Source organism: Tiliqua scincoides, chromosome 1, assembly GCF_035046505.1.
Source record: "Tiliqua scincoides isolate rTilSci1 chromosome 1, rTilSci1.hap2, whole genome shotgun sequence".
Taxonomy (NCBI): Eukaryota; Metazoa; Chordata; class Lepidosauria; order Squamata; family Scincidae; genus Tiliqua; species Tiliqua scincoides.
This window is the reverse complement of record NC_089821.1, coordinates 253,854,880-253,868,952: the sequence shown is the minus strand read 5'-3', so window position 1 is coordinate 253,868,952 and position 14,073 is coordinate 253,854,880. Positions and strand designations below refer to the sequence as shown.

Here is a 14,073-nt window from a genome sequence, read left to right as displayed (position 1 = left end):
GCTATTATCACTGTCAAATAAATGCTTGGATAACTTTGATACGTTCAGTGCTTTCTGTTCCTTATCTCCTCCTTTGAAACAGGTCACCTAACAAACAGTCTGTGGCTGAATCTGAACTTGAGCTCAAGGCTCACTCTATCCAAAGTAGTATATCATACTGGCTCTCTCAGTAAAGAGGAAGGGATAATGCAAGATCAAAGTTGGTACATGCCCTGCTCACACAGCACCTCATACACCGCAGGGAGCGTGCAGCGCATATCAAGTGCTGTGAAATCAGAACAAGTGTTAGACAAATGTGCTGATAGGACACCTCTGTAGTTATTTTGCAGACAGTATCATGCCAGTGATTTAGCCCTCTTTTCAGAGGGCAGTTAGCAGCAGCAGGTGTATCCAACAGATTCCTCATTCCCTCTAGGATACTTACTCACTGATTTGCTCATCCCGGCCTGTGATATATGGTGTTTAAGCACAGCAGAGACTTCATGCATATGTACAACTTGCTTTTTCTACATCTATATCATGTGCTACAATTACGAAGAGAGATGATTTCAGATAAACCACATACTGTCCTAACACTAAAGACAAATGCCCATTTAGCAACACCCTGCATTAAGCTGCCTCACGACTGCATCAAGTACCAAAATAAAATGCTGATTGTATAGCTATCTAAGGCCCAAATCCTAACCAACTTTCCAGCACAGACATAGTGGTGCCAATGGGGCATGTGCTGCATCCTACAGTTGGGGGGGGCAGTCATGGAGGCCTCTTCAAAATAAGGGAATGTCTGTTCCCTTACCTTGGAGCTGCATTGCCCTTACTTTGGGGTTGGAAAGTAGGTTAGGACTGCGCCCTATGTGGTCTTATGTGAATCTTTGTAGTATAACTCCTTAGGCCAAAACTGAGCAGCACAGAATGTCTCCCAGCAAAAATTTTGTTCCTAGAACAGGGATACTGATGATAATCTAGACCAGAGGTGTCCAAACATTTTGTCAGGAGGGCCACATCATCTCTCTGACACTGTGTCAGGGGCTGGGGAAAAAAATAATTAATTTACATTTAAAATTTGAATAAATTTACATAAATGAATTTATTAGAGATGGAACTTATATGAATGAATGAAGGTCTTGCAGTAGCTCAAGTCCTATAAAAGGTCTTGCACAAAGCAAGACCAGCCTTTCCTTCACTGCCACTGCTGTATCACAGATGTGAAACAGCAAGTAGTGGAGGGAGCCCTTGTCCCATAGCTCAGGTGAGAGGTCATATAGTTGTCCTCATGCTGAGAGCAGTTGCATCGGGCCAGCATGGGATCCAGCAAGTCTCTAGAGGGCCAGAGGTTCACTGGAGACTGGGGGCTTCCTGAGGGCCTGATTAGGAACCCCCGAGGGCCGCAAGTGGCCCCCAGGCCGGGGTTTGGGCACCCCTGATCTAGACAACTACACGCAGATGGTTTTGCTACTGGCAACCATATCGTGACAATGCCCTGCCAGAGCATTGTGGACTTCCCCAATCTCAGACAGACATGGGGAAATCCTGGCTGCCTGAAAGGTGCCTGTCCAGTAGATCATGGTCATATGCTGGAAACCCTCCACCTAGTTACGTATGTTTTCAACAGAAACGGAAGCCTTCATAATGGGGGTTATTACAAAAGATTGTAATACAATATTTCAGCAGAAATTCATTAATACAAAAAATGAACAATCAAACCTAAACATCAAAACTGTACAACAGAGGACAGTAGATATTGAACAAATGTTATTTGGGCTCACAGCTTAAGCCACTGAAAAGTAGCCCAAAGGCCAATCTAGAACTCTGCATGTGCCCCAATGTACATAGAGCTCCTGACACAAGTGCAGTTCCCCAATTATTTTTGTGAGGAAAGTAACTCAACCAGTACCTTCATTTACCAATGATACTCAGGTATAGTACATGAAATTTTTGCCAAGTAATCAAGCTCCTATTCTCACTTCACCTTATCTCCGGGTCAACCAGAGGGCAGAGCCTTTCAACTCTGAACAGTCTGTTTCTCCGCTAAGCTTAGGCAGGCAGCTGGTTAGTTGCTATTATTACTTTCCTGGGACGTTCCAGCCAAAGTTAACCTTTTATTCCCATTCCGTTCCCTTTTGCTGCTACAACCTGATTCCCTTTTGCAAAGGCTTTGCATTTGGCAGAGGTCTTTTTTTTCCAACGCCAGGACGTGATCCCCTTTCCATTTGAAGCAACAATTCCCAGGCTACAATTCAGTGCACCCTTACTTAAGAATAACAACCATGGAAAGCAGTGGGTCTACTTCTGACTAAAAAGGGTTGCAAATATATGCAGCTGCATCTCTCTGCTGTGAATTGCACACTCCCAGTTATGTGTTATGGGTTGTATGTTGTACATAGAGCTTCTGGCTTAACACACCAAACACCTTAAAGGTGGATTTAATTCCTGGTTCTCCTGCAGTGGTTGCCAACCTTTTTCACTGGCATATCCCTTGGCAGCCCATTTCCATAAATTGTACCCTTCCTATTAGCAAAATGTTTGTAATTAATAATACAAACCCTCATCTCCTCTCAGACCATGTATTCATCACATATTTTCTCTTTTCGTCTATTTGAAGAACAGAAGACTCTGCACTGTTTTACACCAGAAGTGTGCTGAGAAATTCTGGGTGATTGATCACTTACCATATTATGTTTCAGCTTTTTTACTGTGCTGGTTTTCAATCACTGGTTCATAGATGAATTGATGACCAAAAATTAGCTATTGGTGGGGCTTTCACAGCCAACTAGCTATCTCCCTTCCTGCCTTGCTGGTCCTTGCAAGGCATTCCTGTCTTGCAAGGCATTCTGGAGCATGACCTGCCTTTTTCTACCATTATTCCATTCTTTTTCAAGTACCCCTAAAGGTCCTGTTGAGTGTTCCTGGGAGTACATGAATACCAGGTTGGCAACCACTGTTTTACTGGTATGTTGTTTACAGTGCACTTATTCTGATAGTGCCTACAAAAAGGTTGTGAACACCAAATTAAAAAAGAATAAAAATGTATCTTACGATCTTTCACTATGTTTTTAATAAATTAGAGACTACACTTCTTAGGTAACAATTAGTGGTAGGTTATTTTTCAGGATCTGGCCTGGGGTAAAATCAGACAAAACTATAGTCAGACAATCCCCTAAGTTTAACCCCTGACTTATCCAAGGGTCATAGAAAATTCCATGATTGTTGACTCAAAACCTGCCCTCGACTTATCTGTGGGGTCGACTTATAGACGGGTGTCTTGGTGAGTGGATGGTGAGACTTTCCATTCATTTAAATGGCAAGAATGTGGTGATTAGTGTGATATTTTTATCACCAAAGAAATGGCTCATATAGTTCGTTTACAGTGCTAATCCATGTCTCCTCACTTCTCACCTCGTTTATTTATTTAGTGTATGGCATATAACCAGTATATGCCCTCAGTTTGCAGCCAGACACAATGCAGTATATGGTTTGGTGGGGAAACCGGCAATCCCACTGTGGGATAGATACTAACCCATAAGAAGAGCCCTGCTGGATCAGGCCAAAGGCCTATCTAGTTCAGCTTCCTGTATCTCACAGTGGCCCACCAAATGCCCCAGGGAGCACACAAGACAATAGGCACAATCTGTGTCCTGGTGCCCTCCCCTGCATCTGGCAATCGGAGGCAGCCTGCCTCTAAAACCAAGAGCTTGAGCGAGCATATCTACTATGACTTGTAACCTGTAATGTAACCCCCATTTAAACACTGAGTCCAGACAAACACCATATAGAGTACAAATCCTGTTCAAAGTTTTCCAGTACTGGCGTGGTAAATCAAAACCTAGTGCAGGAATACTGTGCCCCCCACACCTTGGGTGTTAGATATGGGTTCTCTCTCCACAGTACTTTTTTGTGCACATGGGTGCAGATCCAGAAGACCAATTTGTGCACAGAAACTCGTTTTGCTTGGGTTGTGCTTGGGGGACTGGCACACAGTTACAAAACACCTTAAAAACATTCAAGTAATTGACTGTTTTCATTACGGACTGGTTTCATACCTAATTGTAGAAAAAAAATACATGATATAATGCGATATGGACATGTTTTTCTAGAAGGTTTTGATGTCTGACTTGACTACACAACAGTCAAATTTTACACATATAATTATAGAACATCAGGAAAAAACTAATAATGTGTGATAATCATAATTTGTTCTCAAGTAGCATAGTGTACTTTAAACCCAGAACACAACTCTACAATTTCAAATATATTAATATTGTTCCAGCCTTCCACCCTTTTCTGAAATGGGACAATTTTAAGCACCCTCCTAGTAGATTCTCCAACACATGGTGGAAATGTATTCATGCCATATCCTATGCCCCTTCCTGGGTCAGATCCACCCACAAGGATTCACTTGGACTTGTGCTAGTTACTTAGCTCATGCAGGTCTGAGCTATTATGGTAGCTGGGGCTTTCCCAGTACAAGGGAACAAATGTTGCCTTACTTTGAGGAGACCACCAACCTTCCAACTTCCCCTAGAGGATGTAGTGTAGCCCACACTGACCATGCTGCATCAATGCAGGGGAGGGATTAGATAAGATGGGCTGCCCGACTTATTTTTGAACAGACATGCATAGGATCACTCTGTTTGGGTAGTAAAGTATGTACAATATAGAATTCATAGACCTTCCACCAATTTCTCCCTTTAAACCCAATATTACTCTGTCAAGGTTCAAACTGTTATCATTTGGCTTGTTTCTATCCATAATGTCAAACAATTTAATATAAGCTGAGTATCTACACATATTCACATGGAATAACCATACCAATAACAGCTATAGTAATTGTAATAGATGATCTCTAGCCTTATGCAAATGCCCTTTGTTTTGTGCTCTGGTGAGCAAACTACTGTTCCATTGCCTTTTGGCATTAGTACAAGACTGAATCCATGGAAGCATGTGTGTATTTACACAAAAGAGGCTTCTAAGCTACAAAAATCCCTCTTGTTTGGTTACACTAATTTCCCTTGAATGAAGTTTGTATGCAAGCCAAAACAATGGTAGTTATCCTGTCCTCTAGAGTTCATTCCCAAATGAATGATGTGAATAATTGAAAATTTCCTAGGTAGTCCTCTAAGACTGTTCTTTCCTTAGTTTGTCAATTTATGCATTGATTTAAGCTGCATTGGAGAATAAAAGCAAAACAGATATTTTGACACTTATACAAGAACATGCAACATTTGTAGCTCACAATTATGAACAACTTAATAAAATCTACCAAGGTAGGTTTTTGTATCATGAGCACTTAAAGTCTGGCTCGGTGATTAAAGTTAAATGTCCCCCATAGCAGCATTCCAAGTATTCCAGGTGTGAGAAAGAACTGGAAGCATTTCAACAGCAGAACACAGAGAAAAATATCGCTGTTGGGGAAGGAGAATAAGATGAAAAAAAAAATCCTAGTCATTAAAGGCCTTAAGCTATTGCTTGTGGAGATAAGGCAGCTTGAAGAATTTGAGGACAGGCTGGTGCAGTGGGAGGGAAAAGGGGGGGGTTAGGACAGAGCCATTTGAATCTAGATGGTGTTGTCCAGATGTGTAATGCACTGCCCCAGCACCTGGAGCAGTGATGTCACATAACGTTGTGTCATGTGATGTCACTTCTAGGTTCTGCCTGAAGGAGGCAGACATGTGCAAGACAGTCATTGCAGCAGCTTCATGCTCCCTGTTCCTTCTCCTGGGGATGCTCCCTTTCAGAAGAAGAAATGGGGAGGGGGTGTACAAAGCTGCCAGGGCCTCCTCCATATCTAGGGTGGAGCCTGAGGGACAATCATGCGGCCCCTTTAACATACTGCCTGGAACAGGTGCCCCGTAGGCTTTACCCTAGTTATGCCTCTGGTGTTGTCTACCTCAAAGGCCCTGAAATCAATGACTTGGAGAAGCTGAACCTTTAAAAAGCAGAGGATAGAGCCTGGAATGCAGCCTGCAGCAGCTTAATAATATAAGATTTATAGTTGGTCAAGCCTATGGCCAATCATACTGCCTGCCTATTGCAAGAGCCAGTATTGCAAACTCTTATCCTTTCTGAACCTGAAGTGGTCTCTGAGGTATAACAGAAAGCAAGCTAGATAACTAGGGGTGCAATCCAGAGTGCCCTTTTGGCTGGCGTGAGTCCCTTGCACCAGCCAAAAAGTATCGCTAAAGTGCTATAAAGCACTTTCGCACCACTCTCAGGAGAAATAGGCCAGTGTAAGGATGTGCGGAGGTCTTCTCACGCCGACACAAATCCCAGGGCTCAGTAAGTTTGCACCGGCCGAGCTCGGCTTATGCAGGGGTCTGGGGGAGGCTTAGGGAGGACAGGAAGGGGGCAGGGAGGAGGCGTTTCAGGGAAGGGGAGGGCAGGTGGCAGGCATTCCTGGGGTGAGCTGGGAGCGGGAGACAGGGCTTGAATCCGGCACTTATGCTGGATCCTAGCCCCGTTTCTGGGCAACCTAGGGCAGCTCCAGGTTACTTGAATGTGCGCCACCAATTTAGTTGTGCAGATCCAAGTAGCTCCACTGGGGCTGTTGCAGCTCTCCCTGAGGTAAGGGGAAAAGTTTGCCTTGGGCCAATCCTCAGACAGCCTGAAACTTGCGCTGGATACAGCGCAAGTCCGCCAGCCTGCCTGTTACAGTACAAGTTAGGATTGCACTACCCGTCACTAGGTCCCATCCCTGACTGGAAGGCTGATATAGTTCCAGGTCGGGAGCCTCTAATAGGTCGTAAATTGCCAAGGATATCACATGTTTGGTTAATAAGAAGTTTGGAGAATATATGACAGGTACTGTCTGGGTTTAGTAAGCAGGCTCTTCTGCTCTCAAAATCAATCAGGATGAGTAGAATTTTAAGAACTTGATCACAGATGGGTACAATTGTCTGAGGCAACTACTTACTAGCTCATAGGAAGGGAATCTTTAAGGGAGGCATGGAAATAACAAGAATATTAAGGCTATCATTTTGACTTTCAGCATAGCATAGCAATAAAGAGTTGATGAAACATAAACTCAGATCAAGCAGGGGTGTGATAAGGGGTCCAGTGTGAATATCCTGATAGCTTGAAACTAGCCCTCATAAAGCACCAAAGTCTTTAATTTGGATCAGAAGATGCTTGGATTAAACACTGGTGATTTCAAGACAAAATGTACATTGGCATGAATAAAAATGAACCTGAGCAAACCTGTATGGTATCTGGTCCTAATGGTTGCAGTTCAGGAGTCTGGACTCCTGCTGGTCTTGAAGGCCTGGTGATAACTTCTGCCCAAGAACTGCTGTTAATACCACCTCCAAAAGTACTTGCCAATATTCTGTATTCATATGTCTTCCAAGGGCTAAGAGCAGCACTTTGGTCAAGATAGGTCTTGAAATGATTGAAAGGCATGGAGGCAACAATGGATACTTGTTCTGTTCCTTTCACTCTCCTTTCTATTGTAAAGTTTTCCACCAGTCCATTTGGATGAAGAGGAGGCTGCCATGATATTAGCACAGATGTTGGTGTGTCAGAATACAGCTCTGGAGCTGGAATATCTTCTGGTGCATCTGGAAGGGTCTGTACTGGTGGGGTTTCAGGGGACAGAGAACATCCTTTTGAGGTGCAGCCTTCTACTTGAAACCGATAAAATGTGTAAGGATGCAAGGAATGGACAGTGCATTTAGATCTGGTTCCTGGAATTGTAGTGTGCAGCTGGCCATTCTGATAAACATTGTAGTGGGTGATAATGCCGTTTGGCTTTGATGGATGCTGCCAGGAAATTGCTGCTTGTCTGGATTTAACATCCAACAGGAGAGGTGGGTCTATATGATCTGGCTCTGTAACATATGAAGAGCAAAAAGGCAATTAATAACACAAGACAGTGATGTTCCAGTTCAGTCATCCCTGTTGGATGCACAGGTACTAATGCACACACAAGGCTCTTCAACTATTAAGCCTTTCTCTCTCCCCCCCCCCCCCATCAATGCAGACAGTAATGAATAGGGCCAACAACACTTATAGGAGTGGCATGTGCAAGCACAGGAGTCAGGATTGTAGTGGGTGCCTAATTTTTTTCTTGTAAAAGTGTAACAAAGCTGTATTAATCAGAACAGAGATCAAATGATAACAAGAGACACAGAGTGCAAATTCTCTTACAGAGTGCAAATCTACCTATGTAAAGATTCCATGTGCATCTGTATTCAGTTTTTATTTCTCATATTTGTTTTCAGTCTTCCTCCAAAATGTTCAAAGCAGCAACGTGGAGTTAACTTTTTAACCTTGTGTGCTTCTTTACACAATGCCAGGATGGTATAGTCAGTGGTTCTGGTGTTGGGCTTAGGCCTGGACAATCCAGGGCAAAATCCCCACTCAACCTTGAAGCTTCCTGGGTGACTCTGGGCAGTCGCTATCACTTAGCCTAACCTTCCTCACAGGGTCGTTGCGAGAACAAAAGGAGGGAAAGAACCAAGTACACCACCCTGAGCTCCGTGGAGAAAAGCAGTATAAACAGCGAAAATAAAAATAACAGATGTATAGAATTCAGTCTCATAAGCTGCGGTGATGGCCACATCTTAAATGATTTTAGAAGGAGATGAGACAAATCCATGGCGGATAGCTCTATCAATGGCTACTACTCAACATGTCTGAATGGAACCTCCATGTTAGAGGTAGTATACCAGTAGCTGGGGGCAGGGAGGCTGTCACATTCCAGCCCTGTTACTTGGCTTTTTGGGAACATCTGGTTGGCCACTTTGGGGTATGTAAGGATGAGAGATAGTGGTGTTCCCAAAGACACCAGAGAGCTTCATAGCCAAGCCGGACTATGTATGAACCTGCATCTCCCTCACTGAAATTTCACACTCCACCAATGCCATTAAACTGGCTCTTATCAAGCACAGTAATAAATGTGTTGAAATTGAATTTCTTATAAAGGAAATATAGAGCTGGCAGGATATTTAGAACCATGGTTCTAGCTTTCGCATTTTTTCTAGAGCATGTTCCTAATTACAGCCCCAAAACACTGTCATAACAAGCTGCGTATTTTATTGCCCAGTAAAACCCACTGCTGCAATTCTCATTATATATGCAATTTTGGCTCCATTCTATTTATCATTCTAATCCATTTTTTGCAATTTATCTACTCCCTGTTAATGTTACAGGTGATTTTTTACTGTGACTGTGACAGAAGCTGCCGATTTAGCACTTTCACCTACTGATAAATAAACAATGCACAGATCTGACCTTTAGGTTAACAGGTTTTATGCTTGCTCCACTCAGCACTCTAACTGATTCAATTATCATAAAGGTTCAGGAGCCTCCATGAATACTGAAAAAGACCGACCATATGCCTGCATAGGTGTTGTGGAACAGCAAATACTCTGCAGCCCCCTCCAGAGAAATCCCTTAATTGTAAATAATTTCGCCATGCGACACAATCAAGTCACCTTGAATGCAAAAACCCTCAGCCTGTGGAGGCAAAGTGTTATTTAAGCTTTACTGGGCTGCGTTAAATTCTGCAATTTGAAGGGCTGTTAAGTTTTTCAATTGAAATTTCATTTAAAATGCAGGTGCTTTTTATTATATTGAGGCTTTACTGCTCTCTAGGTACAAGCAAGAACATGGTGCAATAACACAAATCTGGCTCAATCACTGATCAGTAACAGCTGTAATTCCAGAACATTTAGCATTCTTATAAACCACATCCTGAAATCTATAAATTGCTACAGCAGATCAAGAAAATACTCTGTCCCCCTATTCTGCCCACAGCAATTTTGACATTTATGAGATTTTCCATGAACATTAGATTTTATTGAAAATCTTTTTAAAAAGATATACTTGGGTACAGTAATTGTTTAAAACAGCTTTGGCTTTTTTGAAAGCTTTTTTTTTTTTTTTAAGTTTCAGAGAACCAAAAGGGCTCACATTTTAAAATTCAAACATGTTGTCAATGCTTTTCAGTTGCATTCTGCACCATAGCTCAACAGAAAGTTTTATTCCATATCCAAAATCCCCAATTTTTTACTGGCTGCTGAAAAGCAAATACAATATTGTTGATTAGGGAACAGTAATTCTGGATCATTATTAAACAAAGTATTTGGGGATCGAGGAAGTATAAGAAATAAAAAATATGCATAATTTTTTTTACATCCCCACCTCTTTTTTCCCTGATAATACACCCTCTGTTGCTGGTTCCAATTGCACTCATATAGTGAGTTAAATTTCTGTGAATAAGTTGCTGTGATGAAATATTTTCTCTTAAAAAGTGAGATTTTATTTTAGGTTCTTTTCACAATACAAAATGAGTGCAATTCAGATGTATAAAATACTCTCCAGATGCTATTTGAAATCATGCCCTAGCCAATCTCAGCACTCATGAAATTAAACTCAGAATTGGAATGCCTCAGAAAAAAAAAATCTCCTTGGAATCAGTGCAGTGCCAGCAAAAGTGTGTAGATTATAATATTTTTAAACTTATGAAAAAAGAGGATTTTTAGCATGGCAATCGCACCTGTAAGGGGAAAAAAATCCCTTATTAAGCTTTAAGGTATATAAGATATACCACGATAGTGACTTTCAGACATTCATCTTAAACATATTTAAAGCTCTTTGAAGATATATTTTTACAGGGATGGTCATCAGCAATTTTTCTAATTATACATTTTTGTATTGGCAACCTTCAGTCTCGAAAGACTATGGTATCGCGCTCTGAAAGCGCGATATGTATAATTATACATATATCTGAATGATCAGACCATGGGTATCTGCAGGAGGAAAATAATCAAGCCATTTGCTCTCCCTTGTGATAAGAGGAATAAGCCTTTCATCCCTACTGATTACACTGCTGGCATTATAGGTGAAACATTTGGGATAATGAGATGAACTTGTGTTACAAACCCCTGCAGAGTTTAGACATAGCCCTTTTAACATTATCGGCTATAATGTATGAGAAGAGATGCTTAACTTCAATTTTCTACTCCCCTCCAACACATTTTTTTAAAAAACAGATACCTTTCCATACGCTCTCTCTGCAGCCCTTTTAAAAGGCAGATTTTTAACTCACTCAATTCAAACAAGACATTGGAGAGCCATTTAATTGGCCCCGCTGGATAAAGTGTTAAATTGTGGTCCCCAAGACTCTTCTATAGCAGCTTTCATTTAAAATGACAAGCAGAATCATCTGCTTCCCTATACACATACACATACAAATCAACTAGCGTGGGCCTGCTTGGCTGAAAGGGTCACCACAATTATGTAAAACACAAGTATTAACTATAATTGGGGTAGTTTGCTAATACAATAAAAAGCTCTGAACATGAGAAAAGTTATGCTCGCAGCGGTAGCTATCACTTTCTAAAGTAAGAATTCATGGGTGAAATGACATGAAAAAGATGGTTATAAAATTTTAATGGAATGATAAAAGGCAAAAGTCAGCCTCTCAGCTGAATTCTTAAAATCTCTATATATCACAATCAGCTCCTTAACTGTAAAATCAATGTGGAATATAACATGTTGTCAATGCGGTTGTCACCGGAGGGAAGATGGCAGAGTATGACAGCAACACAGCTTAGCCTGCCAATGCTGAAAATAAAATAATACACTCTTTTACTCGAAAGGAATTGTTTATAGAGCGAACTTGCAGAATATGAATGGAGGGGCGTATCACTTCCCTTAATGTACGTGATTCATTCTTCAAGCCATTTCATTACAGCATTAATAGTGGAAGGTAGTTTCATTTTGGCAAATTAAATTATCTTTTATGGCAGGCTATTTTGCTCATCTACTTCAAAAGTTCAGTCTCGATTTTAAAAAGTGAAGCTACAAAATTATCATTAATCTTTTCTAATGATCTGACTAGAAATGAGTGTTTATTTACTTATGGCTCAATCCTATGGACCTGTTAGGACAGCATATCTCCCAACATGGTGTTCTAAAAGGTCCAGGAAAAGTGCAGACTTTGAGCTGCTGCCAGGCAATTCAGAGTCACCACTTCAAAGCAGTGGCAGCTCTGCACACCTGCTGCTGCAGAACCTGGGATGTGCCGACTCTGTTAAGTCAGCAGCGGAGGGGTGTCATGGGCAGGGGGGCAGTTGGGAGAGTTTATGGGCAGGGGGTGCAGGGGACAATTCTAGGAGGAGAGGTGAAATCAGGTGGCAGTGACTTGCACAAGATGCTATCTCCTCTTTCCAAGCCATCCTGCCCCTTTCCTCTCCTTGGATTGATGTCACCTACATAGCCGGCATGGGTCCGAGGAGACCCACAGGTGGCCAGGAGGCCTACCCAGAGGTAAGTAAAAATATTTATCTCTGGTTGGCCTTCTGGTCACACCTCCTCTCACCATAGCATGCAGTGCACACTTCATTGGCAAGGCAAGGGATAGGATTGGGTTGCTGATACAGATTGAGGTGAACAGGAAGGGCTATTATCTTTCCATAGATATGTATGGTGTAGCATAGTCTATCAATACAGGGGCAACTGAAACAGATCATCACATATTCAAGGCAACAAGAATGACATGCTTTTGGGGGGACAGGGGGAAGAAACTGAACACTCCAGTAAAGTGGAATATACTTATTTAGTAATATAGCAGTTTTAAAGGACTTTACAGTGGCTGGATCATAAATACCACCACAATAGGAGCCATTTAGAAATGCTATTAATTCTAACCAAGCTCTACAGTTGTCTGTTGAATTTTTGTCTATAACACAGATCCTAATGGCAAATGTGAAAAAGTGATAACCATGCACTCAAGGCTGGCTTTATTATAAAATGAGACAAAACACTCCACTCTGGGGGGAGGGGCAGATTCCAGAAAGGATGCCATTTTCTTGTCGCCAAAGACTATGTCTATACATTTTCATTGCAAGACAAACGAACAAACAAAAAGGAGCTCCAATCCACAACAAAAGCTGATTTGTTCATGATGACAAAGAATGGAAAAAGCCTAATCACAAAGCCAATTTATTTATGCTGATATTTTCATTCCAAAAAGAAAAAGTCTCAAGACAAATTCAGAGTAGAAAGGTTCACATTTAACCATTATAATCATGACATGATTGTTTAAGGCCAGTGCATATGTAAGAGCCACAACATGAAGTTTTAAATAGCTCCATGTGTTTATCATAGCACAAGATCTTCTTAAAGATCAGTTTACTACACAGATTTGGAATTTTTCACCACATCACAATGAACCTTTTCTCCTCACTCACTTACAATAGCATGTCAAATTCCTATAATCCACATGCAAACCATTCTGCATTAACGGTTTATGAGATAACAGCCCCCATGTGGGTGCAGTTGTGCATCTTGGGTTACAAGTCATGGAAGGTATGTGCAAGGTAGAGGTAGGATGCCTCCGACTGCCAGATGCAGGGGAGGGCACCAGGACGCAGGTTGTGTCTGTTGTCTATTGTGTTCCCTGAAGCATTTGGTGGGCCACTGTGAGATATAGAAGCTGGACTAGATGGGCCTTTGGCCTGATCCAGCGGGGCTCTTCTTATGCTTGTATCTATGGAGGGGGCCAGTGTGTTGAGTACTACAGGTGCCGCAATGTGCAGCATAAGCGCACCTACCACTCATCATCGGAGCTATTCTGGGCAGCGCCTGGCATTGCCATTGCTGTCCAGAATGGCTCCAATGGCAAGTGGGAGGGGCCACTTAGAAGGCATTGCAGCACCTGCAGTACTTACCTTGCTGCTCCCCGCATGGCTACATCACTGTGTGGGTGTGACTTTCTTAACCCATTTTTGTCCAGCCCACCGGTGTACACATTTGGTCCCTGTTGCATAGATGCAATGTTGGGCAGAAATGACTTACAGCCCAATCCTATCCACACTTTCCTGGGAGTAAGCCCCATTGACTCTAATGGAACATACTTCTGAGTAGACAGGCATAGGACTGGGCTGTTAACTGTGTATGACGGCTATGTGAATGAGTACTGGATTTGAGAAGGTTTCAATAATGATTTTATGAAGGTTATTACCTGATAATACCTCTTGAATTAGCCGTGCTAACTATCATTTGGTGACTGGCTAAAACTTGGTTGTCCCAGAAGAAAGAGCAGACTATGTAATGAACTGGAGTTCAGAT

At 42.0% G+C, this 14,073-nt stretch overlaps 1 protein-coding gene across 1 annotated transcript in view; it reads right to left on the bottom strand.

Moving 5' to 3' along the window:
• Positions 1 to 14,073, bottom strand: part of USH2A (usherin) — a 567,365-nt gene that overhangs the window by 201,734 nt on the left and 351,558 nt on the right. The window contains exon 40 of the mRNA XM_066623430.1: positions 7,195 to 7,823. Within this exon, the coding sequence (XP_066479527.1) occupies positions 7,195 to 7,823 (629 nt within the window). The remainder of the gene's footprint in view (positions 1 to 7,194; positions 7,824 to 14,073) is intronic.